This window comes from Gorilla gorilla, chromosome 11, assembly GCF_029281585.2.
Source record: "Gorilla gorilla gorilla isolate KB3781 chromosome 11, NHGRI_mGorGor1-v2.1_pri, whole genome shotgun sequence".
Lineage (NCBI taxonomy): Eukaryota > Metazoa > Chordata > Mammalia > Primates > Hominidae > Gorilla > Gorilla gorilla.
Genome location: NC_073235.2, coordinates 133649245 through 133675785, shown reverse-complemented (window position 1 = coordinate 133675785; position 26541 = coordinate 133649245). Strand labels below are relative to the sequence as shown.

Sequence of the window (26541 nt, the reverse complement as noted above, 5' to 3'; positions counted from 1 at the left end):
CCTGAGTAGCTGGGACTATAGGCGTGCACCACCACACCCAGCTAATTTTTAAATTTTTCTTCTAAAGACGGGGTTTCACCATGTTGCCCAGGCTGGTCTCCAACTCCTGGGCTTAAGTGATCCGCCCACCTTGGCCTCCCAAAGTGCTGGGATTACAGGCATGAGCTAGGTGCCTGGCCTGTCTGAAGCCCTTAAACCACAACACTGGCAACAAAGTATTCGATAAATGGAGCAGCTGGAGGAGAAAAAGCGTGAGGAGGAGGAAGAAAAGTGGGAACCACAGCTATGCTGATTTCCATTTTTGGAACTGCTGTGACCTCACACAGCACACTGTGCTTCTCATTGTATTTCCAGTGGGAGAGTTCCTGCCGCTTGAAATGTGATTTATGACAGTTATAAACCAAGATTTCAGCTTGTCTTCGTGGAAGAATGCCGGCTAATAAAGATAGAAAGAATGATAGAATTAGATCATCACATTTTGTAAAGACCCTCGTTATAACTGATTCAGAAAATATGGTCAATGGGTGCTAAGGCCATAGGGTGAGAGGTCCTTGGGTATGGGATATTTACACATTACCAAACTACCATTTTGCAGATTATGTGTTAATTACAGTGGAGACATCTTTTGGACATCACCTTAACTAAATGATCGAAATTAGGTTTATAAAATAAAAGACAAACATTGCATGTTCTCACTTACTTGTAGGATCTAAAAATGGAAACAATCGAACTCATGGAGGTAGACAGTTAGGATGGTTACCAGAGTGTGGGAAGGGGAGTGGTGGTGGTTGCAGGGGTGGGGGCACTGTCGGAGGGAGGTAGGAATGGTTAATGGGTACAAAAAAGAGAAAGAATGAATAAGACCTACTATTTGATAGCACAAGAGGGTGACTATAGTCAATAATAACTTAAAGGAACATTTAACAATAACTAAGAGTATAATTGGAATGTTTGTAACACAGAGGATAAATGCTTGAGGGGGATGGATACCCCATTCTCCATGATTTTACAATTGCATGTCTGTATCAAAACATCTCATACATCCCATAAATATATACACCTACATTGTACCCATAAACATTTAAAAAAAATTTTTTTAAAGTTAGGTTTACAAATAATGAGACTAACATTATATGCCTGCTGATGTGATAACAGTAGTACTCTCTTATGTGTGGTTTCACTATCCTGAGTTTTAGCCACAGCCTGAAAATGTTAAATTTAAAACTCCACAAATAAACAATTCAAAAATTTTCTTTCTTTCTTTCTTTGTTTATTACAACTTAAACTTTATTTACTTGATTGAGAGCTTATTGTACATAAAATGTTTTATGTGGTTGAGCTTAGCTTTGTTCACACTGACTTCAGGGAGTCTGATTTTCTATGCTCAAGATTGTTCAATTGCTGCTGTTGCCCTTGGTTTCTTTTCTTTCAGGATCAAGGTGGGTACTTTCACATAATATCTTATTTTTAATTCCTTCTCTGGCAATTCTTTCCTGGATTCTTTGCTTTGCATAATTATACCTACAATGAAACCAGCATCCCAAAGTCACCAAGATAAATCCTCCTACTCCAACATCACATGATTTTCTAATTCTACTAGTTAACAACAACAACAAAAAACTCCAAAGCCAGCCACAACAGATCCTAATGAACCATACAATATTGAATCCCGGGCACAGGGAATATTTTCAACACCTGAAATGCCTAGGAGCTTAAAGAGCTTCCCCTTCGCGGGCTCGCCGGGCTCCGGAGCGGCGGCCATGGGGACCACTCCGCGCCTCCACCCGCCCAGCACCGCCGGCGCCGCAGGAGAAGGAAGACCCGCCAGCCGCGCCCCTCCCCGTCCCCGCAAAATTCACAAGTTTTAAATCACGCGCTGTTCTGAGCAGCGCAGTGAAATCTCTCGCTGTCCCACTCCATCCTGCTCAGGAGGTGAATCATCCCTCTGTCCCGCGTATCCATGCTGGAGACACCACCGGCCGTCAGTGATCGACTGTCATGGTATGGCAGTGCCGGTGTTCAAGGAACCCTTATTTTACTAAATAATGTCCCCAAAGCACAAGCGTAGTGATGCCAGCAATTCGGATATGCCAAAGAGAAGACCTCAAGTGCTTCCTTTAAGCGAAAAGGCAAAAGTTCTCAAGAAACAAAATCATTTGCTGAGATTGCCAAAAATCTATGGTCAGAATAAAATTTCTAATTCTGAAATTGTAAAGAAAGAAAAAGAATGTGTGCTGGTTTTGCTGTTGTACCTCAGACTGCAAAAGTGATGACCACAGTGCGTGATAAGTGCTTAGTTAAGACGAAAAAGGCATTACATTCGTGGGTGGAAGACCTGAACAGAAACTTCTTCTGATTGGCGGCAGTCAGGCTTGGTACTCTCTGCAGTTTCAGGCAGCCACAGGGGGATCTTAGAACTGAAAAAAAAAAAAAAAAAAGGTTAATCTGAATTACATCATGAGGCAGTAATTAGGCAAATAGAGATTCCAGAATAGTCCATTAGGCTCTCCAAGAATGTCAACGTCATGAAAGACGAAAAAAGGTGGGGAGACAGCTCTAGATGAAAAGGTATTAAACAGTCAAATACAATGCATGAACCCTGATTAAATGCAAGATAAAGATTTTTTAAAAATACAGATTATGAGATAATATTATTGTATCCATGTTAAATGTTAAATTTCTTCATTGTGATCATGGTATTGGGTTATGTAAGAGAATGTTCTTCTTTTAGGAGCTGCAGGTGAAGTATTTAGGGGTGAAGTGAGCATATGTCTGCAACTTACTCCAAACACTTCAGCAAAAATATATATATATTTAGTGAAGGGTAATTGGGTGTTCGTTTAACTGATTTTCAACTTTTCTGCAAGTTTGATATTTAAAAAAATTAAAAGATGGCCAGGAGTGGTGGCTCGTGCCTATAATCCCAACACTTTGGGAGGCTGGAGGCGGGTGGATCACTTGAGGTCAGGAGTTTGAGACCAGCCTGGCCAACATGGTGAAACTGCCATCTCTACTAAAAATACAAAAAATTAGCTGGGTGTGGTGGTGCATGTCTGTAGTCCCAGGTACTCGGGAGGCTGGGGCAGGAAAATTGCTTGAACCCAGGAGGCAGAGGTCGCAGTGAGCTGAGATTTCACCAGTGCACTCCAGCCTGGGCAACAGAGTGAGACTCTATCTCAATAAATAAATAAATAAATAAATAAAGTAAATAAAATAAATTTGGGAATAAAATCCTGCTTTCAGGTAAATGTTAGAACAAGACCTCCCACTGTCCTAGCTATTGGGATTCTCCTAAGAAGAATTAGGAATCCTCTAGTTTAAAGACACTGGTGTAGTTGGGCATGGTGGCTCATGCCTATAATCTCAGCACTTTGGGAGGCTGAGGAGGGAGGATCACTTGAGGCCAGGAGTTTGAGACCAACCTGGGCAATATAGTGAGACCCTGACTCTACAAAAAAATTTAAAATTAGCCAGATGTGGTGGCACACGCCTGTAGTCCCAGCTACTCAGGGGACTGAGGTGGGAGGATTGCTTGAGCCCGGGAGGTCAAGGCTGCAGTGAGCTGTGATCACACCACTGCAGGCACACTCCAGCCTGGGCAATGGAACAAGACCCCATCTCAAACAAAACAAAACAAAACAAAACAAAACAAAACAAAACAAAACAAAACGACACTGGCATAATCTTTTCTGGCTGTGTTTTCCCATATGAGTCTCCTTTACGGTCTACCATTTAAGTGTAATCCTTCTCTACATTTGAATTGTATTTGGTTTGCTTTACAATTCTAAGAAGTTTCCATTGAGCTGATGTTTAATAGGCCCTTGAGTAGTGATACTGCTATTGTGCTACCAGATTTAGTCACTGGAACTGTCTTAACAGGCTGAAGAGAATGTAAGGTGAGAAAAGCCTGTGTCTGTGTTGTGGGAATTCTGTACAGTTATGTTAAGGTGAGCAAGGAATCTGTGTGAAAGCAACTTTCTTTCCTGAGAGCATCTGATGCACTGTCACGTGTGCCCATAACAAGGACTCAGATATGCTGTCACATCAAGGAGACGTGGAAAATAGGAAGTCAAGACCTTTCTACTGGGTAAAAATGAGGAGAAATTTCCTTAAGGAAATAACACAAAATAATTAGAAAGCTAACAACATTTGTTGTTTGTATTATCTGACAAAATTTCAACAGTGGATTGTGAATTATTCTTTTCTTTGCCACTCAAAGTAGATGGAGATCATAATTTCACAGAAATGGTATATGAGTTGGGATGCTAGCTCTTGGTGACAGATTACTGTCACACAGTAAAGGGATAAACATAGTGGGAGGAATTCAAAAGATGACTCTGTCCCTAACTGTAATTGCATCAAGGGATGACATGTTAGTTTCTTTTCACTTGCCAATTCCAATTGTTGGATGAGGATTGCTTAGAAGACTATATTAAGGATTCCTGGGACACTCCAGGCTCAGGGAGAAAGAGTACAGTAATTGATTAGTGATGTCTGTCATGACTTTTTTGAAAGAGTGCAAGTGGCATGGAAGCCATATTTGCTACCTTTGAATTCCAAACACAAACTAAATTGAATGCTTAAAAAACACTAACACCTTCAAGAAAGCATTTATTAAAGTAATGATCATTGGCCTTGGTTAGTGGGTACAAAAAAACAGAAAGAATAAATAAGATCTAGTATTTGATAGCACAACAGGGTGACTATAGTCAATAATAATTTAATTGTACATTTGAAAATAACTAAAAGAGTATAACTGGACTATTTGTAACACAAAGGATGAATGCTTTAGTTGATGGATACCTCATTTACCCTGATGTGATTATTACACATTGTATGCCTATATCAAAATCTCATGTACCGCATAAATATATACATCTACTATCACCCGCAAAAATTAAAAATAAAAAGTTTAAGGCCGGGAGGCTTCAGCCAGTGGCATGGAAAGTAGGGAACTAAGACTGAAGTCTGAAAGCCAAGCTTTAAATCCAACAGAAAATGAACTAGAAGAGAGTTAAGCGAAGTCCTCTTCAGGACACAGAATGATAGCCAGCCCAGAGCAGGGGCTTGGCTCTGTCACTGTGGAAACACAGAGAAAGTTCTGGCTTGGATGGGGTGTTGGCAGTTCCATCTACACTGTGTCAGGGGAAGGGGCAAGGAGACCAGGTGCAAGGATGCATGTGGTCCACCTGATGCCAGGGGCAGTTGTTGTGGGCACGATTATGGGGCTGCATAGCCAGGGCTGTGAAACCTTTGCATCTCGGAACTTGCTCAGAAGCCCTCTGTTATGATTTGGCTTCCTGGGCAAGACAAGGTCCGTTGATCAGAAGCCAGTGGGAAGCTGTGGTTTCCAGAATGAGCTCAGCTAACATAAGCTTGCTCCACAGGCCTGCTCATCAGACCTTGGAGCCTCTTAGGCTGAGGACTAGCCTTGGGAATCCCCCACCAGGAAGGTGGTTCCAGGAGACCGGGGAGGTGGAGGGGACTGCCAGCCTTCATCTCCTGGCCGTGTGCAGACACACACCTACTCATGCTCCTGGTTTTTAAGAAGATCCACACTGCACAGATGTGTATACTGGATGCTTCCAGCCTCTCCAGTTTCCTAGGAGATCCTGCTCTTTAATGCCCTCCTTATAGTCAGCTGAGGGACACAGGATGTACAGGGTTTTACCAGGTTCTTGTCCCCTGATAGTGTCTGGGAAGATGTGTTTATTTCCCCTTCCTGCTGTAACACATTGCCATATATTAAGTGGCTTAAAATAACACAAATTCATTATCTTACAGTTCTGTAGGTTAGAAGCCCAACACCAGTCTCACTGGGCTAAAATCAGGGTGCTGGCAGGACTGTGTCCTCCTGGAGGCTCTAGAGGAGAACCTGTTTCTCTGCCTTTCCAGCTTCCAGAGCCAGTTCTTCCTGCAGCCCTTGGCTCATGGCCCCTTCTTCCGTCTTCAAACCCAGTAATAGTGGCTTGAGTCCTTCTCACATCCTATCCCTCTGTCTCTTCTGCCCTACTCTCTACCTTCAAGAACTCTTGTGATTACATTGGGCCTACCAGGATAATCCAGGATAATTGGCAACATTAATTCCATTGACAACCTTAATTTGCCATGTAATTTAACATACTCACCAGTTCTTGAGATTTGTACCTGGACATACTGGGACGGGGGAGATTATTCTGCCCACCTCAGAAGCCCCGAACAATGCTCCAGGATCCACACAACCACCGCCTCCACCTGGTTGCTGCTGGTCACTTTAGCCAGCCACCTCTCCTTCCTTCCTTCCTTCTGGCCACCTGGGAATTAGCTTTTCTGGGGTGCGCATGCTTCCTGAGCCACTGCACCCAAGGATGGACCCAAGCATCACTCTAATTCCCCAAGGCCCAGCTGAAACAGAGGAAAACATTATCATTGTGACAACTGGCAGCAGAGGTCCTCATAGCTGGGGAAACACCTTGGCAACTGTTAGGGTAAATGGCGGAGCAGAGGATGCAGACATCGGCCAGCACCTGGGCCACCATGCAGAGGCTTCAGCTGCTGGAAGGAAGGAAAGAGGAGGGGGAGAGAGAATGGCCAGGATGGCAGAAGGTGAGAGAAGCCTGCCTGCAAGAGGCTGGCTCCTGTGGGGGCCCGCCTGAGGATGTTCCCCGGGGACAGGGTGGCCATGGGCCATTTCAGCTGTGCAGATGCCTGATGGAAGCTTGTGTTTCTGTGATGTGAAATCTCCCTGTCTCTCTGCAGTCCCTGAGCTTCAGAAATGCCCATGACACCTTGTGGGCAGGGGGTCTCTATAGGACTCCTGGAAGAGGAGACAAGTAACTGACAAGTGGCACCATGGGAAAAGCAGAGGCTGTAGAGGTGTCAGCAGCCCTGCCCTGGGAATGTGCAGAAAACTTGGGAGGGCATTGGCCATCCCCAGACCACAAAACAGGACATCCCACGGAGGGCTGTGGCCTTCCTTAGCCCTCTGGGCTCACAATGAGCCAACCTCATTTAGAGTTCAAGACATGGCCAGGCTCCAGCTGACTTCTGGATCACACCTGCTAAGACCAGGTAGTACTTTTTAATCCAATATTATTACTGAAGGCTTGGGCATAAGACGAGAGCACTTTAGCATAGAGGGAGCATTCCAAAGTGCTCACCAGGATTGTGGCTCCTGGCACACAAGCTGCGCCCGCCCTCACGCTTTCCCTGTCCCTATAGGCCTTGGCCTGCTGCCTGCAGGAGGGTTTGCCCACATGTCCTGATGAGAGTTCAGGTGACCATGTCGTCTCTATCTTTGAGGTCTAGTAACCCCCGCTCCCTCTCCAAATGTACCTTCTCTTGCCGGATGTGGTGGCTCACACCTGTAATCCCAGCACTTGGGAGTTTGAGGCAGGAGGATTGTTTGAGTCAGGAGTTTGAGACCAGCCTGGGCAACATAGCAAGACCCCCGTCTCTGCAAAAAAATTAAAAAAAAAAAAATTAGCCGGGCCTGATGGTATGTACCTGTAGTCCCAGCTGCTCAGGAGGCTGAGGTAAGAGGATCTTCTGAGCCCAGGATGTTAAGGTTGCAGCGAGCCATGATTGTGCCATTGCCCTCCAGCTTGGGCAACAGAGCAAGACCCTGTCTCACAAAAAACAAAAACAAAAAACAAAAAAAAACACACAAAAAAAATAACAACAAAAAACCCACAAATGTACCTTCTCTGGGCCTAATGAAAGGGAAAAAAATCCCTGCTTACCCTCAGTTGTCAAGATCCCAGCCAACTCCAAGTTGTGAACGGTACAAAGCGGAGCTGTCAGGCTTTTGAACTCCTCTGGGTCAAAGGGTAGGCTATTTTTAAGGCCCCTGGTATGTGTTGCCAAGTTGCCTTCTAGAAACCACATAGGCTGCCCTCCTCCCTAGACATCTGCCAGCACTAAGCATTGCCATCTAATAAATCTCTGCCAAGTTGGTATGAAAAATCCTCATTTTCATTTTTAGTTCTTTGATTACGTGTGTATATTTTAAAAATATGCATATTGTTTCAGGGAAACACTCCCAAACCATGTTTTTCCTCTGTTCTCACACCACCACGACAACAATCATCAACACAGAAGGAGAATTCTGGGACCAGATGTATGGGGGGTTGTCCCACTAAGCCGCAGACAACAGTGGGGTGTCCTCCAGTTCAATTCCAACACTGTCTACCTGGAGATAGTCTTATAGCCCATAGGTTGAGGGCTCAGTCCCAAGACTATCCCCGACCAGTCTGGCCCCTCGGAACTTCTGACCGACCAACTTCAAGTTGGGGTTCCCACAACGCCCTCTTTGGGTTTGATCAATTTGCTGGAGTGGCTCACAGAACTCAGGGAAACACATTAGCCAGTTGATTCTAAAGGATATTACAAAGGACACTGATGAAGAGATGCACAGGGCAAGATATAGGGGAAGGGGCATGGAGCTTCCAGGAACCTCCTTGTGCTCAGCTCTCCGGAAGCTCTTTGAACCCTGTCCTCTTGGGGTTTTTATGGAAGCTTCATGATGTCAGCGTTCGTTCTCTCAGGGCATAGAACAGAACCCTCTCTGGGGAGAGTCTTAAGACCCACAATCAGAAAGGCGGGGGAAGATACGAGTCCTGCCTTGCGGCAGGTGAAAGGAGAGCAGGAGAAGGCCAGAGAGATTCTGTTTCCTGAGGCCTAACACAGCCACTGTCATAACACGAGACTATAACAGGGACTATGGGGGTTCCGAGCCAGAAACTGTGGACAGAAGCCAACACGTGTGTACTTATCATAACACCACACATGTCACTTCTTGTGAATGATATTAGTAATAATGAAAAACCTATTTCCAGTGTCGCGAATCTCTATTTAGATGTGAGAAAAAATGTTTGACTTATATGAAGCAGAGAAGGTTTCCTTATCTGTGCAGCTCTCGTTATGAGGTCTGAGGCTGGAGTGGGGGAAAGAAGAGCAAAACGAGAAAAACAAAAAAGAGTGGAAAGAGAAGATGAGAAGAAAATAAAAGTGGCAAGAAGAGATAAAAAAACAAAAAAGTCAATTGCTCTGCGTCTTGTCCTGGGTGCCATGCCTGGGAGACAGGCAGGTAGACGATGGGCTGAACAAGGTCTGCCCAGCACACTCTGCATTCTGCCACATCATGTGCAGGCCAGTGGTTCCCAGACCATGTGGCTTCAGGACCGCTTTACACTCTTAAAAAGTGTTAAGGATCTCAAAAAGCTCTTATCTATGTAGATATCTATCAGTGTTTCCTGTGTTAGAAATTAAAACAAAGAAACTGGCTGGGCATGATGGCTCACGCCTGTAACCCAGCACTTGGGGAGGCCGAGGAGGGTGGATCACGATGTCAGGCGTTCAGCCTGGCCAGCATGGTGAAACCCCGTCTCTACTAAAAATACAGAAAAATTAGCCAGGCGTGGTGGTGGTTGCCTGTAATCCCAGCTATTTGGGAGGCTGAGGCAGAGAATTGCTTGAACCTGGGAGGCGGAGGTTGTAGTGAGCCGAGATTGTGCCACTGTACTCTAGCCTGGGTGACAGAGCGAGACTCTTGTCTCAAAAAAAAAAATAAATTTAGTGAGAAGGGAAGCATTATTTTTACATTTACACAAATCTCTGTGATGCTGGGCTTTATGAAAGATGGTTGGCCTCTCCTATCTCTATTCAGTCTATTGTGGTATCACACAGCATACAGCCTCCAGAAAACTCCACTGTACACTCACTAAAGGAAGACAGTGGAAAAGGAAATACTAACAACATTTCAGTATTATTATGAAAATAGTTTTGACCTTGTGGATCCCCAGAAAGTGTCCCAAGACCACCCTTCCCCACAGAGTGCCTGAGCCACACTTTGAGAAGTGCTGATCTAGGCCGGGGAATTGATGGAATCCACCCCATTCTTCCCAGGAAGGCAATCTTACAATAGCTATCAAGAACTTTAAAAGCAGGATGGGCGCGGTGGCTCACGCCTGTGATCCCAGCACATTGGGAGGCCAAGGCGGGCAGATCGCAAGTTCAGGAGTTCGAAACCAGCCTGGTCAACATGGTGAAACCCCGTCTCTACTAAAAATACAAAAATTATCTGGGTGTGGTGGCAGGTGCCTGTAATCCCAGCTACTCGAGAGGCTGAGGCAGGAGAATCGCTTTAACCCGGGAGACAGACATTGCGGTGAGCTGAGATTGCGCCATTGCACTCCAGCCTGGGTGGAAGAGTGAAACTCCGTCTCAAAGAAAACAAACAAACAAACAAACAAACAAACAAACAAACAAAAAAAGAGCCATAAAAGCATTAGGGCCTGTTGGTGTAGTGATTCCTCTTTGGGGACTATATTTTATATTTATTAATTTTATTTTTTGAGACAGGGTCTCAGTCTGTTGCCGAGGCTGGAGTGCAGTGGCACCATCCCAGCTCATTGCAGCCTTAACCCCCCTGGCTCAGATTATCCTCCCACCTCAGCCTCCTGAGGAGTTGGGATTACAGGCGCACGCCACCAAACCGGACTATTTTTTGTAAAGATAGGGTCTCCCAATGTTTCCCAGGCTAGTCTCAAACTCCTGAGCTCAAGCAGTCCTCCTGCCCCTGCCTCCCAAAGTGCTGGGATTACAGGCGTGAGCCACCTTGCCCAACCCTCAGGGAATATATTTTAAAACAATAATTCCCAAAGGAAGGAAAAACTTCCTAAATGACCTATAATTGGGGAATGGTTAAATAAATGCTGGCATATACATTTAATAGAATATCATGTGGTTTAAAAGGATAATGATGAAGACTCTGCACTGGCTTGGAAGGAATATCTACAGCTCTAAGTGAAAAAATCCGAATTATATAACTGACTCTTCACCATGCCTGCCAATCTCATGCTGGCTCAGCCTGGAAACAAAGCCTCAAAGGCAACGAGAGAAAGTAGGTTCTATTCCATATATAGGGTAGGGACTATGGGAGAATTTTTCCTTCTCTTTTTGGTTTATTTTGATTTATTTATTACTATTATTACTATTTTGCAATTAGTGAAAACAAAAATCAGGACTCTCGAATCTGTCTTGCTTCCCCAGGTCAGTGCGGTTGGGAGGTGTGTGGAGAGCAGCCACCCAGACCCAGAGGTCGGGAGATGGGGAGGGAGGAAGGAGTGGGGGAGGCTCTGAGTGGGGAAGTCAGGCCTGGAGGGGCTGATAGCTCAGCTGGTTCTGAGTTCCCTTTCAGTGCTGACTGAGAAAGCTCTCCTAAGCAGCTGTTGTCAGAGGCCTGTGGGAGACACAGACCAAGCATAGGGGCTGTGCTTTGCCTCACCAAGGGAGGAAGCTGGGGGGGCAGCCAGGGGGTGGGCGGCGGTGGCAACTGCAGCACCCAAGACCTCTTGGAGAGAACTGAAGTCAGTGGCCACACCCATGTCACAAAGGAGCCGGGCGGGCACTGCAGGCTTCATCCACTGATGGGGAGCTTGACAGACACCAAAGCCACCGTGGCCTGGTGAGGCGGGATGCAGAGTTTCTGCTTAGGTAGGACAGGGCCAGATTTGTATTTTAGGAAGCCTCGCTGTAGCTGGGTGCAGGCTATGTTAGGAGTTGGAGTGGGGGCACCAGCTGAAGTTGAACACAATGGTACTTTAAAAAATAGCACTAAAAGGCTGGATGTGGTGGTCGACACTTGTAATCCCAGCACTCTGGGAGGATGAGGTGAGAAGATTGCTTGAGCCCAGGAGTTCGAGACCATCCTGGGCAATATAGTAAGACCTAGTCTCTACAAAAGTTAAAAATTAGCCTGGCATGGTGGTGTGCCCCTGTGGTCCCAGCTACGTGGGAGGCTGAGGCACGAGGATTGCTTGAGCCTGGGAGGTCGAGGCTGCAGTAAGCTATGATTGGGCTACTGCACTCTAGCCTGAGAGACAGAGTGAGACCCTGTCTCAAAAAAAAAAAAAAAAAAAAAAAAGGTCATAAAGTTGACCAACAGACACTCCCTACTGGGGTAGAGAGTATGGGATGGGCTTTATTCCCCTGAGCTAAAAATGTGACCGGGGTCCCAATTATACCTTGCAACTTAGATGCAATCTTCTAGGATTGCAAATGTGCTCTTTCATCGTGCTCTTGCCGTTTGCATTGGAGCCCAGTTGGCTGGTGCACGTCCAAGGTGCAGCTGGCAGGCTCCAGCTTTGCTGCTGCAGCACACCTAACCAACCTCAGTAAGATCGCCCCATAACCAACAAAACTCTGGTGGTGCTGACCAAGGGGAGACTGATACACAAACTGGGTTGTTGGCAGCCAGGCAGATTCCCACACCCATAGTGGAAAGGAGCAATTTGTCAGCTAATGGCTCTTTCTGGCTTGGGCATGATGAAGGAATGGAAGGCGTGGGTCTGTGGTGTGGCCAATGTGACAGGGCCATCAGAAAGTTGAATACACTGAAGTCAAACATAGGAAATGAGCAATAGGGTTAGTTCAGCATGAACCTATGCCAATTCTTATTTACTTTTTGGGGTTCACTAAAATATGATGAGATTAAGATGTTCTGCTCTCTAGTTTGGTGTGTGTCTCAAAGAACCCCAGTGGAGTCCTAAAGAACCACATGAGCACCCCCAGCCACAGCTGCCTTGCCCTGGCCCCTGCCCCGGTTAGGCCCTGGAGGTCCCTAAAAGGTCTGATGGGCTGGGCCTGCTTTCTTCCAGCTCTGCCAGAGTGGAAACTTGGCCCCAGCTATGGCCTGGTCCAGGTGTGGGCTGCAGTGGGAACTTGTCCCATGCTACTGGGACACCCTGCTTCCACAACCATCAGCTTCTGCCAGCGTCATTTCACTGATCTCTAGTTCATTGATCTCTACCCTCCACCACTTACACTGACCTCGTGGCATCTTGGCCTAATACTACAGGGTGCATCTCTTCTGATGAGAACACTTTTTTCTCCACACTCTCCGGTCCCCAGCTTTGTTAAGGTACACGTGACAAAAATTGGATCTGTGAATGATGAACAGTGTGCTATTTTGATATATGTATACATTGGGAAATGATTAAATCAAGCTAATGAACACATCCATCAATCACATAGTTATCTTTTTTGTGTGTGTGGTGAGAACATTTCAAATTTACTCTTGTAGCAATTTCCAGGTTTACAATACAGAACTATTAACTACAGTCACCATGCTATTATATACAATAGATCTCCAGAACGTATTCCTCTTAACTGAAACACCTTTGACCAACATCTCCCCCTTCCACACCCTCCCTAGCCCTCCAGCCCCTGGCAACCCCCATCCTATTTCCTGCTTCTGTGAGTTTTGACTTCTTTAAATTCCACGTATAAGTGAGGTCATGCAGTATGTGTCTTTCTGAGTCTGGCTTATTTCACTGAGCATGATGCCCTCTGGGTTCATTTATGTTGTCACAAATGACAAGATTCCCTTTTTTAATGGCTAAATAATATTTCATTGTGTATATGTTTTTAATCCATTCATCCACTGATAGACACTTAGGCTGTTTCCCTATCTTGGTTATTGTGAATAAAAAGGACACTTTTTAATGCAACTACCATGCCATTATCTTAGCTAACAAAATTAAAAGTCAATCTGTAGACCGGGCGTGGTGGCTCACCCCTGTAATCCCAGCACTTTGGGAGGCGAGGCGGACGGATCACGAGGTCAGGAGATCGAGACCATCCTGGCTAACACGGTGAAACCCCGTCTCTACAAAAAATACCAAACATTAACCAGGTGTGGTGGTACGTGCCTGTAGTCCCAGCTTATTGGGAGGCTGAAGCAGGAGAATGGCGTGAACCCGGGAGGTGGAGCTTGCAGTGAGCCGAGATAGTGCCACTGCACTCCAGCCTGGGCGACAGAGCGAGACTCCGTCTCAAAAACAACAACAACAACAAAAAGTGAATCTGTAATATCGTCCACCACGAAATCCATATTCAGATTCCTCCATTGTGTCAAAACTGTCTTTTTATGACTGGTTTGTTCAAATCAGGGCTCAAATAAGGGCGCGGGTTGCATTCTTTCCAAGTCACCCCTTTTTTTCTCCTTTCCTTTTCATGTCATTGATTTGTTGGAAAAACTGGGTCATTGTCTGGGAATGCATTCTCAATGCACAGCAAATAATTGGAATCCTCTGTCCAGCACTTGCCCTTGGAAAGGCCTCCACGCAGGACTGCCTCCCGGAACTCAGTCCCCTCTCAGCCTCTTTCCACCTCAAATCCCAACCACCCACTCGCCACCCACGTCCCCACTTCATTCTGGGAATTGCCTTTCCTCTCCCCCGCCGCCATCTTTTTGCGCAGATCACCTTAGCCTGTCTGTCTTCTGTAGTCTTCTATCTGCTTTGTCCACGACCAGAATTTGTTACTACCAAGGAGGGCCAGCAGACACAAATCCTTCCCCTAGCGGCTGGTGGGAGGAAGGAAGGCAGCTCCCAGCCCCACAGTGAGACTCCTGCTCCTGCTTCATGGAGGGCGATGTGCGGGAACCTTACCTGGTTCTTCCCCGGGCAGCCAGTGTGGGTGGCTGGGACAGCATCTACGTTCGTTGTCGCATCTGCAGGGCCTAGCGCAGCGCCTGGTACTTGCAGGGCATCAAGAATGATTCTTGGAGGGCTGAACAACCAGCATGAGGGCAGGCAATGGGCCTTCCTTGTTGTCTTTGATACAGTGGCCAGGCCTGAAGAATCAGGATGAACAAGCGGAATGTGAATTTGTTATTTTTATTTTTAATTTTTCTGGTACATAGTAGGTGTCTGTATTTACGGGGTACATGAGATCAAAGTAAATTTGTGACAAAGCATTCAGTTATATTCTCTCCACTCCTGAAAGATTCTCTTCACCTGCAGTTAAAGCAAATCATGCTGTAGGACGTCACTGTTGAGTCATTCTCTGGGGGCTCCCAGAGACACGGCATTCTCGTTTTCACTCTGAGAATTAAATCTTGTGCCGGGTGTCACAGTCATCTCTGTTGTGGACATTTCCCTCTGAACTAACCCGCGATGGTTACTGGAAACCACGGCTCCTCCACCTCCCTCCACAGGCTTTCTCCCCTTCCCTTCCACACTTCTGGGGTTTGCCTGGGGATCCGAGTCTCTACACTGGTGAAGCAGGCACAGCTGTCAGGTCACAGACTCACGTGTGCAGGACCATAGCTTCTGGGTCATCAAGCTCATGGAAGCCCCGGGGACAGTCATGTGGGCACACGTTGGAGGGATGTGGATTTGCCCCTTTCCACACCACAGCTTTGCCTTGTCCAATGTCCAGTGGTGGGTAATTTCCTGGGAAGTCTCCTTGAGGTCCTCTCTGGGACCCAGCATCTGGGACCAAGATGCTGTTGTGTGTGTAGTGAATGGCAGAAGGCATCTTCATGGAGAGGCTTCTCACTTCACTACTCTTGCTGGTCCTCCTCCTGGGCTAGGGCCAGGGAGAAGAGGGACAGCCCGAGGGCCCCTTCCTAAGACAGACCCTGTGTTAGGCCATTCTTATGTTGCTATAAAGAAATACCTGAGGCTGGATAATTTATAAAGAAAAGAGGTTTAATTGGCTCACTGTTCTGTAGACTTTATATGAAGTGTGGTGCCGGCATCTGCCCTGCTTCTGATGAGACCTTGCTTGCAATTTTGGCAGAAGGCGAAGAGGGAGCGGCATCTCACATGGCCAGAGTGGGAGCAGAGGAGGGGTGGGGAGGTGCCGCACACTTTCAAACAGCCAGATCTCACAAGAAGGAACTCGCTGCTGAGAGGACAGCACCAAGGGGAGGGCGCAAGATCATTCATGGGAAATCCACCCCCATGATCCAACCCCCTCCACCAGGCCCCGCCTCCAGCACTGGGGATGACAGTTCAACATGAGATTTAGAGGGGACAACACCCAAACTCCATCAGACCCTGAACGGGGATAGCTCTTAGCTCTCCAGGCTCTTACTCCGTGACCTACTCTGGCATTGTTGCCTCTCTTGCTTGGCCCCCCGGCTGGGGATGCCCGGAGACAAACATGGGCACTGCTGCTCCTGCCAGGAAATTCCTGAGCCCAGACATCTCTTAGCACCCATGCCCAGGGCTGGCTGGGCTTCTTGGCCCTCCACGGAGGGGCTGGCTAGTGGGAGAGGAGAGGAGGTGCACAGGAAGGAGGGGCTGCTCTGGAAGGCAATAGCCAGCCAAGCTCTCGGGCAGTCTGGGGGCGGGGAGCCAGCCAGGATGCTGTCCTGCTAACACGGGATGACTCCGGATGTAGATGGGCCTTGACCTGGCTCTAGTCCAAGCACTGCCCGGGATGGCCTCTGCTGGGGCCTCAGTTTCCACCTCTCTACAATGGGCACAGTTGTGCTACAGAGAGCGCTCTCTCTCCTCTCTCTCTCTTTCTCTCCTCTCTCTCTCTTTTCTCTCTCTCTCCTCTCTCCTCTTCTCGTCTCTTCTCTTCTCTTCTGGTCACAAGGACAAATCCTAGGGGAACAGAAGCAGGATGGAACTCCGACTTCAGAGCCCCAGGGTCGTGCTCTCACTCTGTTCATTGGCAATGAACACCCAGCTGTCCCTAGCCTGCCCCTTCTCCTGCCCCTTCCATGTCTCTTCCCCCTTACCCCATTCTTGTGGATGGGGGTGGGGGTGGGGAGTGGGGGGTTCCTTCTTCTGGGTCTGGTGCCCACCCTCCCCATCGGGCCCTTCTCAAACAGCCAAGCTCCCATCTCTCACTGGCTGCCCCTGGCCTTTGGACCCTGCCACCCTGCAGCCCCCTGAAGTCCCTTCCCCCATGGCCCACCCTCCCTCTGCTCTTTTGGCTTGGCATCCCTCTCTGCTCTTCACTCCTCCTGTGCCATTGACCTCCCTTTTGGCCTTTCTCTGGCCTCCAGCCACCAGGGCAGATGCTCTACTGCCCCCTGCCGCTCTCCCCCCGCACCTGCCTCTACCACCTGCCCTCCCTTGGCCCTTCCTGCAAACCATCCTGGGGGCCTGAGTGGGGAATGGAGGCTGGAGGGCAGTGGCTGGGTCCCTTGTGGGGTTGGTCTGGGACTCCTGCCCCTGAGGACTAAGTAATTCTCTCTCTCAGCTGCTCTGCTGGGGACACTCCCTGAGGGAGGCAGGGCCAGGAGGCCCGGCTGAGGCAGGAGAAGGAGGCAGAAGAAGGAGGCAGGCCCTTGCCTCTGTCCTGGGCCCCCTTTCTGTGATCTTCTGGCATTCTCAGGGGTCTGCCCAGCTCCAAAGTGTGAGTGTGGGGGTGGCCCCTCTGAACATATTCTTGCTGTTCTGTTGGTTCTGACAGTGTCCTTCCTGCCCCTTCTGGTCTGTGTCACATTCACTTTGATCTCAAAATGTTTTCTGAAATTGCTCAGAAAAGAAAAGGCCCAGTATAGCCCCCATCACAGGGAGGGTAGCTCAGAGGGGGACACTACCCCGGGCATTAGGCTCCCCTGCACTCTGGATCCCAGAATATCCAGGACTCCTGGGCTGGAGAACAAAGGGCCATCTCTCAATGATCAGTCAACAACTCATCAAATATTTATTAAAGAGAGCAGACAGGATCCCTTAGATCTTACAATGTAAGATGCAAATAGATATCAAACAAATACTTGAAATGTTTTAATGTTTAAGATATTTAAAAAGCACAACTTTTGGAGGAAGATGAAGGCATGACATGAGCTGATAAAGGGGACCCCGAGTTGAGCTGGAGGTCAGGGAAGGCCTCCCTGGGGGAGTGACGTTCAACCTGAGACCTGAAGGACAGGGAGTCACTGGAGATGTGACCCAGAGCCAGAGATGAGACTGGGACCTCATTTGTCCCTGAGCTTCCTCCAGCCACAGTCCAGCTCTGCTTGGTGAGAGCATCGCAAATAGGAAAGTCACGAGGTGGTAGGTGGTGGTCCCAGGGAGGGAAGGCCAGGAGACCGAGTGTGGGAAGTGGTGGGCACACAGCTCACCATGGCAGAGGAGGCAGAAACACATGTGGCCATGGGAGAGCCCAGGTTGAGCGTCCTGGGTCTGGGAGAGGGGGCAGGCCCCCCAGGATACCACCCTGGGTTCAGGTTCAAATGCTATGCTCAGTCTGGGGGACTCCTGGTGCTTGTCTTTCTTCCAGCAAAGGGCCCTGCTCACTGTGGACTCTGGGCACTCAGAGGGCAGCTGTGCTGGCCACCAGCAGCCAGCCAGGTCAGGACCGCACTCCTGCAGCTTCCCTGGGAGTGGCCGTGGGCTCCTGTGGGGTGCTGGATAGAGCATCTAGAGGGTTCTCTCTGAGCCTGGAGGCACCCAGGCATCGGGCCCTCCAACCCCTTCTTTTCTTTTTTTTTCTGGAGATGGAGTCTTGCTCTGTCGCCCGGGCTGGAGTGCAATGGCACGATCTTGGCTTACTGCAACCTCCGCCTCCTGGGTTCAAGCAATTCTCCTGCCTCAGACTCCTGAGTAGCTGGGACTACAAGTGCACGCCGCCACGCCCGGCTAATTTTTTGTATTTTAATAGAGATGGGGTTTCACCGTATTGCCCAGGCTGGTCTAGAACTCCTGAGCTCAGGCAATCCACCCGCCTTGGCCTCCCAAATTGTTGGGATTACAGGCATGAGCCACCATGCCTGGCCTCCAACCCCTTCTTAATTCCTCCCTGCAGGCCCCGGTGCAGCCAGGGTTACTCCCGTTTCCCACCCAGGGCGGGCAAGGAAAGCCTGGACTGGCCAGAAACGCAGGCAGCACTTTCATACTCTTCGACCTGCCCAGCTGGGGCGAGGCGGCCACCCAGCAGCAGCATGAGCCCCCAGGGAGGCAGGTGCTGCGAATCCTGGCCCAGTGACCCCTGAGAGCTCACAAACAGGGCACAGGGTGCTGCCCACTCTAAGGAGGCACAGTGTGGACTGGCTCCTCCCTAAGCACAGCCTGGTGTGTGTCAGGGTCCAGAATGACGCTGTCTTCGGCCCCTGCAGACTTCTCAGTCTTGATAAGCGCCTTCCTGCAGGACGAGTTCATGCTCTGGAGGCACCTTCCACTATCTTCAGGGGGCTGCTTCAGAATTCACAGCAGTTTTGGGCCTGGGGAGCCTGGACCCCTCCCACTGATGGCCTTGAATCTGCAGATGATTATGAAGAGAACGCAGCCTGTCAGGAAACCCCAGCCTTGAGCTCTGAATTTTAATGCCAAGGGTGGGTGCCAGGAGGGAGGTGGCTGTGTAAGCGCCGCCCCCACTGAGACCCCATGAGCGGTTAGCCCCCTTCCTCGCTTTCTCCATCTGGCTGCTGGGCCCTGGTCCAGGTGCAGGCTGAAGGGCCTCCCGCCTGCCCCTGGGAGGCTGTAGCTGCCCCAAGCCATTTGCATCCACCCTTCAGGTCCCAGCATCGCAGGACTCCAGGGGGGCCACGTAGCTCAGGGATGGGAGGACTGGCTCTTTCTGGTGCCTGGCAGGACACTTTGGGCCTACTGGGGGTGGCAGTGGCAGGCCAAGGAGATGCCTGGGGTGGGAGGATTAGCTGTCCCCCCCCTGCCAACACACCCCTGTCTCCCAGGGGTGTGATGTCTCTTCAGCCTGTGGCTGGCTCTCCCCGCTGCAGCCTGCTTGCCCCTGGGTGGGGAGAGATGGTGGCACTGGCTTCCTCCTGAAACAAGGACTTCCTCCACCCATCGTGCCTGGGGTTGCCGGCTGGCCGTTCAACTTCCGCACTATCTCCTCACCTGGTTCTAACCGGGCTCCTTGTTCCCTTTAGAGCAAGCACTGGCCTGCACGCCAGGCTCTCCCCCTTCTCCAGTGTTACATGGACACGGCCCTGTTATTGCCAGAGACCCACAGACACCTTTCCTTAGGGGCTGTGACTCCTCTGGCCTCCTGCTCAGGTGCTCTTGAAGACCCCCCCATGCATGTCTAGGGAGCCAGTGGTATGAGATTCCAGCTCTTGCAGCCCAGGGAGCTGGGCAGCCCAGGAGGTGCCAACTTCTCAGGGCAACAAAATGGGCCACTTCCGAGAAGAACACCCCCAGACCACTGTCACCCCTTCTGGTTTGGAAACTTCCCTGGGAAGCATCTAGAGCTTGTCATTCCCTGGCTCCAAACTGCCCCACCCTTGAAGACCCTCCCTTCTTTCTATGGCCTGTGACATCTCCCAGCTCCCCCAGGCACCAGCATCTCAGACAGGGTTGACTGCGGGCAGAGCTGTGCCATGCCCACCCCAGTAAGGAGATCAATGGCACAGCTCCTCGGAGCCACCGGAAAGAGCCCTGCCCCCCCAGAACTCCACAGCCCTTCTGCCCGCTGGGGGCAAAGCTGAGCTCTTGGTTCTCTGTGCTCAGCCTAGGCCCCAGGGCTGCAGGGACAAAGGAGAAGTCTAGGGTAGGTTGCGTCGAGTGCTCATTGTTGGCTAGTCGGCCTCTTCAGTCTCCATCTCGAGAACTGGCCACACGGCAGGAGCCCTCTGTGCTAGATGCTTCCATGCCCCAGGCGGCGAGGTGGGAGCCATTCTGCAGCTGACTTTCTTCTTGAAGTGCTACTTGGAGGCGATGTTTAATGAGCTCTTTAAAAGGCCAGGCCCTCCTGGAGTTGTTTACCGAGACCCAGAAGAGATGCAGCTAGACTCGAGGCTCTCATGAACAAATAATGAGGTTTAGAGGCTTTTTGTCTCCTGCCCTAAATGACATCCTTCATATCAGGCAAGGTCCCGAGATGCCACAGAGCCCACATGGCTGCCCCAGTGCCTCTGCCAGTGGCTGGACAAGAGGCCCCGGCTCCTTGAGCCTCCTCCAGCCTTGCCCTGCCCGCTGCTCCAGCCTCCAGGACAGCCTCGGATTTTCCGGAGCTGGTGAAGTGAAGCCAAATGAGCACCTGGGATCTTCATTTACTCTCTGATCCCAGCATCCCCAGCCCCAGTCAAACTGCCCCAGTCTTTCCTTCAAGTGAAGAGACATCAGGAAATACCAATATTTTTCTAAGCAATATAAAATATTTGTTAAAACCATCTCACAGAAAAACACGGTAAAAGACCAGGTTCTGTAGGAATGGCTCAATCATTTTCTTTCTTTGTTTTTTTTTTTTTTTGGTCATCTGGTTACAGAAAGAGAACTTTGATTGTATTTCTTACATAGTTTAGAAGGAGTGAAAGGTATTACATCGTCTTTTAAAGGAAATTGATTCCATATAAAGCCCACCCTGATGGCCTCACTTCCTCAAATGGCAGTTAAGGGGGCCCTTGCCTGGCCGGCTTCTTTTTATGTGATGTTTTACACAAACCCCCAATTATTAGTATGAGAATGAGTCTAAGCTTTTTTTTTTTTTTTTTTTTTTTTTGAGACAGGGTCTTGTTCTGTCTCCCAGGCTGGAGTACAGTGGTGCGATCACGGCTCACTGCAGCCTCAATCTCCTGTGCTTAAGTGATCCGCCCAAGTAGCTGGGACCACAGGTGCACACCACCATGCCCAGCTAATTTTATTTATTTTTTTTGGTAGAGATGAGGGTCTCAATATATTACCTAGGCTGGTCTCAAACTCCTGAGCTCAAGTAATCCTCCTGCCTCCGCCTCCCAAAGTGTGAGGATTACAAGCATGAGCCACTGTGCCCCAAATTTTAGATTTAAATATCTTGTTCTACTGAGTAAATTTTCTCTATTCTGTTTGGTGGTTGTGGCAGCATCTGTGTTTTGTAGTTTGCAGAAATCAGCATAAACATTCTTCTAGATGAGGTCTCTACTACTTGTCTTTTTGAATGAGCCAGGGCAAGACTTTTTTCTATGGTTTACATTTTTACCCCAAATCTACAAAACAAATAATCACAATTTATCATCTAATAACTTTTTTTGGTGACTGTTGGAAATAAATGCTCCGTGCCACAAAGAAGAATCAGCACTCCAGCAAAAAGCTCTCTTGGCAAGGCAATTTACTTCTGCAGAAGGGTGCAACTTGCACCAGTCACGATCACAAGAGCACACCAAGTGGGGTAGGGCAGGGTTTTTATCCCTAACGCAATTAGTTCTTACTGCTGTGTTTTTTCCCCATTGGCTGGGGTTGCACTGCATAATCTAAGCTAGCCCAATTGGCTAAGGTTTAAAATTGAATAGGGTCAATTAGGCGGAAAGGTAGAGGCTACCCGTTACTGGGCGGGAAGGTGTGCCTGGAGTTGTCTGGGTGAGGCAAAGGCGGGGAGGGTTGTTTACAGAACAGGTAGCTAGGAGACAAGGAAGTACAAGGAAGATGGTCTTAAGAAACAAAGAACAGGGACCTAAAGCTTTTTGAAAAGGAATTTATCTCTGAGAGTGACAATGCCTCACTCTCTTGCCCAGACTGGAGCACACTGGCACAATCACGACTCACGGGAGCCTCTAACTCCTGGACTCAAGTGATCCTTCCATCTCAGCCTCCCAAGTAGCTAGGACCACAAGTGTGCACCACCACACCCGGCTAATTACAAAAAATTTTGTAGAGACGGGGTCTTACTATGTTGTTGACCAGGTAGGTCTCAAACTCCTGGCCTCAAGCAATCCTCCCACCTCAGACTCCCAAAACATTGGGATTACAGGTGTGAGCCACTGTGTCTGGCCTAGAATACATTTTTACTTAATGTTTCCAGTCGTACAGCCCAACTGAAAATCAGAATCATTTTATTCAAGGAAGCCTATTGTGTTTTAAAGTTTATTAATAAACTTAGGAGACTAGGGAGGTAAGAGGAAAACTAGGGAAACAGGATTTGACATAGGAAATCTGGCTCAGGTTAGATCAAGAGTCCTGACTTCTATTCCTTTGTATACAAGCATAAAAAGAAGAATCATAAATATAAATTACTTTCCCCTTAGCCTCCAGCCAAACAACTTAGTCAGCTTTTGACAACTTGAGTAATACCTCAAGGGAAATTCTAATAATTCATTTTTCTGTTAAGACAACTGTCACCAGACTTATCTCTGGGGATCATCCTGGCCTCAAGGGTTTTATAGACAACTACCTTTCATGAGCCTGAATCCACATATTGGATGCTCTCCTTGGTCCCCTTTGAGCCACTCCTGCAGGCAGAACCTCTATGGACATTGCTGCTGTCCAGCAGGATGTTTGTATCAGTCCATTCTCATGCTGCTAATAAACACATACCCAAGACTGGGTAATTTATAAAGAAAACAGGTTTAATTGACTCACAGTTCAGCATGGCTGGGGAGGCCTCAGGAAACTTATAGTCAGGTGGAAGGGGAAGCAAACATGTCCTTCTTCACATGGCTTCATAAGAGAAGTGCCAAGCAAAGTGAGGAAAGCCCCTTATAAAACCATCAGATCTCATGAGAACTCACTCACTATCATGAGAACAGGATGAGGGTAACCGCCCCCATGATTCAATTACCTCCTACCAGGTTCCTCCTACGACATGTGAGGATTATGAGAACTACAATTCAAGATGAGATTTGGGTGGGGACACAGCCAAACCATACCAGTGTTCTTGGTTTCCTCTGCCAAAATTCAGTACTGGCCACTGGCTTACCTTCAAGGCTCCTTCACGTACTGGCCAGCCTTTGTCTGGAATCTTCCTTTGGCTTTTGCAATTCTCCTGCCCCTGACTAACTCCTTTCCACCTCTGTGCATTCCAGTCTCTCTGCCAACCTCTTTAATATTCTCTTCCCCACAGTTCACTCTTTATTTTCTCACACTGCATGTTATTTCCTACAAACTCACAAGCTTCCTCCATCATGCCGATACTGATGACTCCTCAGTATATACAAGCTGGGCATCCAAAGTCCAAAAGTCCAAAATCCAAAATCTAAAATACTCCAAATCTAAAACCTTTCGTGCGCCAACATGCACTCAAGGAAAATGCTCATTGGAGCACTTCAGATTTTGGTTTTAGGATGCTCAGCCAGTATAATGCAAATATTCCCAACTCTAAAAAATCCAAAATCTAAAACACTTCTTTTTCCAAGCGTTTCTGACAAAGGATACTGAACCTGTATCTCCATTCCCCTGTGTCGGTATTCCATACCCTCCGGTCCAAAATGGAACCCCTCTCCTCCCACCCCAATCCCAGAGCCCAGTGCTGCATTTCCTTTAGAATTGCCCCATGATCCATCTAGGGCATGCACATGTGAATCTCTGGGTGTGTTGTGTGTGTGTGTTGACATCTGGATGGGCACGCACAGTTCTGGCTGTGAGCCTGTGAAAGCCTGAGGGTAGACCACAACACACAGCACAATTGTGCGAGACCCTAGGACTCAATCAATTGGGCAAAACCCCTTTTACAGCCAAAGCAAGTCACTCACTCAAGGCTCCCTAGGAGCTTCAGAAGACCTCCTGATAATAAACAGGTCCATGGAGCCCGTCAGCCTTCCCTTCCTGGGCCCCTCATCCAGACAGGAGGCTGCGCTGGGGCTGGGAGTGGCTGCCAGGCTGGGGCCACACACTGTAGTTCCTAAGACGTGCCTGCCTCTGTGTAACCTGAGGCCCCTTTTCTGATGTGTTCCAGGCAGCCTGAACTAACACACAGCCCCTTTGTCTGACCGCAGCGCCAGGAGCCTTCTCTTGGAAATGTGGTCACGATGGTGCTGAGGCTGTGGGTCCTTCCACCATCTCTGAGGGAGAGGAAAAGTGCCCCCCACCCCAGGCGTTTCCTCTGAGACCCGTGTGTCTCTGGCATGAAGGGGCCTGTGTGTCACTTGTCCAGGTGGTAGGAAGGAGGTAACCCATGTGTGTCCTGGCAGCCAGAGAGGCTCTGGGCACCCTGGGCACAGTCAGCAGAATGCAGGGGTCCTGGGTGGGGGTGGGGGAAGCCCAACCCAACAGGACAATGCCCTTCCTTGGTGGGTGGAGTCAGGGTGGGAAACCCCGACTGAAGAGAGGGCTCAATCCCCAAAGCTCCCTTGCCGACCTGCAGTGACGGCTCTTCACTCTTAGGGACTATCTGGGTTTCACACTGAAGGTCCAGGGTCCCCCCAGGAGTCCCATCCATCCTGGGCAAACCAGAACAGATGGTCATCCTCACCCCACCCCAGATAGCAAACAGGGCCACCCCGAGGCGTGCGGATGCTAATCTTCCCCAGGGGAGGCTGACTCCTGCCCAGAGGTTACCAGGAGTCAGCATGGAGTGGGCCCCGGGGAGGGAGGCGGCCGGGCTCTAAGCATTTTGCTAAGCACTTGGGCTGGGTCAGGCTGGCTGTCCCTGGTTCTTCTGACCTGTGTCCTCCTTCCCCTGGGACCAAGAGCTCAGGGTTGGGGCTTTCAGTGGATACTTGTGCTGTTCACAGAGGTGGTCATCTCACATTTGGTCCTGGGAACTAACCCCCATCCCTGAGGGGCAGAAAGAGCAGCTGTGCTGGGGTCGGAGAGAGGCCGGGGACCAGAAACCTGGAATCGGTACTCGGTGCTCGTTCCACAGCTTTTGGTGAGAGAGGTGCAGAGAGGTGCTGGCCCTGATGCAGACCTAGGTTTTGTGATTCCAGAGCCAGGGCTGGGTTAGAAATCACCATATTCTGTCAGCCTTTTGTGTTGTAGGGGCAGGTGGAGAAACAGCCAGTGCAGGGAGGGGTCTCTCCAAATAAGCGGCCCATATATGGAGGCCAGTGCCCCTGGCGGACAGTCCAGTCTGTTAGCACTGGAAAGGAGGGTTGAAAAGGTGGGCAAGGAAAGCACCCCGAGCCCAGGTGACAATAGAGGCGAGGAGAGGGAGGCAGGAAGTGACCACAGCCTGACCCAGCGCCTCTGGGGTGGTCACCGGAAGCTTTGGGGTGACTGCAGATGTGGCCTCAGAAACTGAAGTCAAGAACTTCAGAGGCTGAGCTCTTGGGGAAGACCTGGTAATGCCTCTCCTACCGGACACATCCCCTGCATCCTGCATCCCCCACCCCCATGGCAGAGCTTCATCCCGCTGCTGTCACTGCCGCCACCCAGGCAGCCTTTGCCCTGCCAAGGGAGCCCCAGCCCCGCCTCCTGGAGACGCTGACTTCCAGGAGTGGGGAATGCTGCCGGTGCAGGGGCTGCTGCTCCTGGATAAGAGGCAAGCCCTGTAAGGAGAGAGGCCCTGAGTCCCCTGAGTCCAGCCACCACCTCTATGGCCTCTCTGAAAGCCTGAGGGGACTGAGGGTGGACACGAAAGGAGGTTGCTCTAGTTTCTTTGGCCTGTGGACCAACCTGAGGAGGGACTGCCACCCACTGCCACAGGCCAGTCCCCAGGTGGCTGAGAGCTCCCTTGGAGATGGGGGCTTCCTGGAGGGCCTGCCAGGCTGCCCAGCAGCTGCACACCATGGGCTGCCCCCTGTGTTCAGTAGGTTCCTGACTTCCCCTAGCAGGGACATCAGGGCCCCAAGGACGGTTTGCAGGAAGGGCCAACGGAGGGCAGGTGGAGGATGCGGTGGACGGATGGGAGGGAGATGGGGCAGTGGAGCAGTCTGCCCAGGTGGCTGGAGGCCAGAGAAAGGCCGGAAGGGAAGTCAAGAGCACAGGAAGAGTGAAGAGCAGAGAGGGAGGCCAGGCAGAGAGGGCGGAGGGAAGGGGGGAGCTGGGCGGGGCAGGGGACTTCAGGGGCCTGCAAGGCGGCAGGCCTTCCAGGTTCCAAAAAGTCAGTGGGCAGCCAGTGAGAGATGGGAGCTTGGCTAGGCCCACAGGAGGCGACAGGGCACAGGACCAGAAGGCAGTGATGGAGGGTAGCAGGGAAGGGGGAAGAGGCAGGAAGGGG

At 49.6% G+C, this 26541-nt stretch overlaps 1 protein-coding gene and 1 long non-coding RNA gene across 2 annotated transcripts; both read right to left on the bottom strand.

The window, feature by feature from the left end:
* Window positions 1-1407: 1407 nt before the first annotated feature.
* Window positions 1408-15633, bottom strand: LOC134756685 (uncharacterized). Its single transcript, XR_010129716.1, has 4 exons — window positions 14433-15633; window positions 7315-7435; window positions 2253-2417; window positions 1408-1521 (listed from the first exon to the last, which is right to left on the bottom strand). It is a non-coding gene; the product is annotated as an uncharacterized lncRNA (long non-coding RNA).
* Window positions 1511-2246, bottom strand: LOC115933762 (cytochrome c oxidase assembly protein COX20, mitochondrial-like). The gene has a single exon (XM_063695271.1). The coding sequence runs from the start codon at window positions 1760-1762 to the stop codon at window positions 1601-1603; it is 162 nt and encodes a 53-aa protein (XP_063551341.1). The 5' UTR covers window positions 1763-2246; the 3' UTR covers window positions 1511-1600.
* Window positions 15634-26541: the final 10908 nt, after the last annotated feature.

Bases quoted from the DNA above. Each gene is read 5' to 3' on its own strand.
- LOC115933762 (XM_063695271.1), bottom strand. From the start codon at position 1,762: ATGGCCGCCGCTCCGGAGCCCGGCGAGCCCGCGAAGGGGAAGCTCTTT.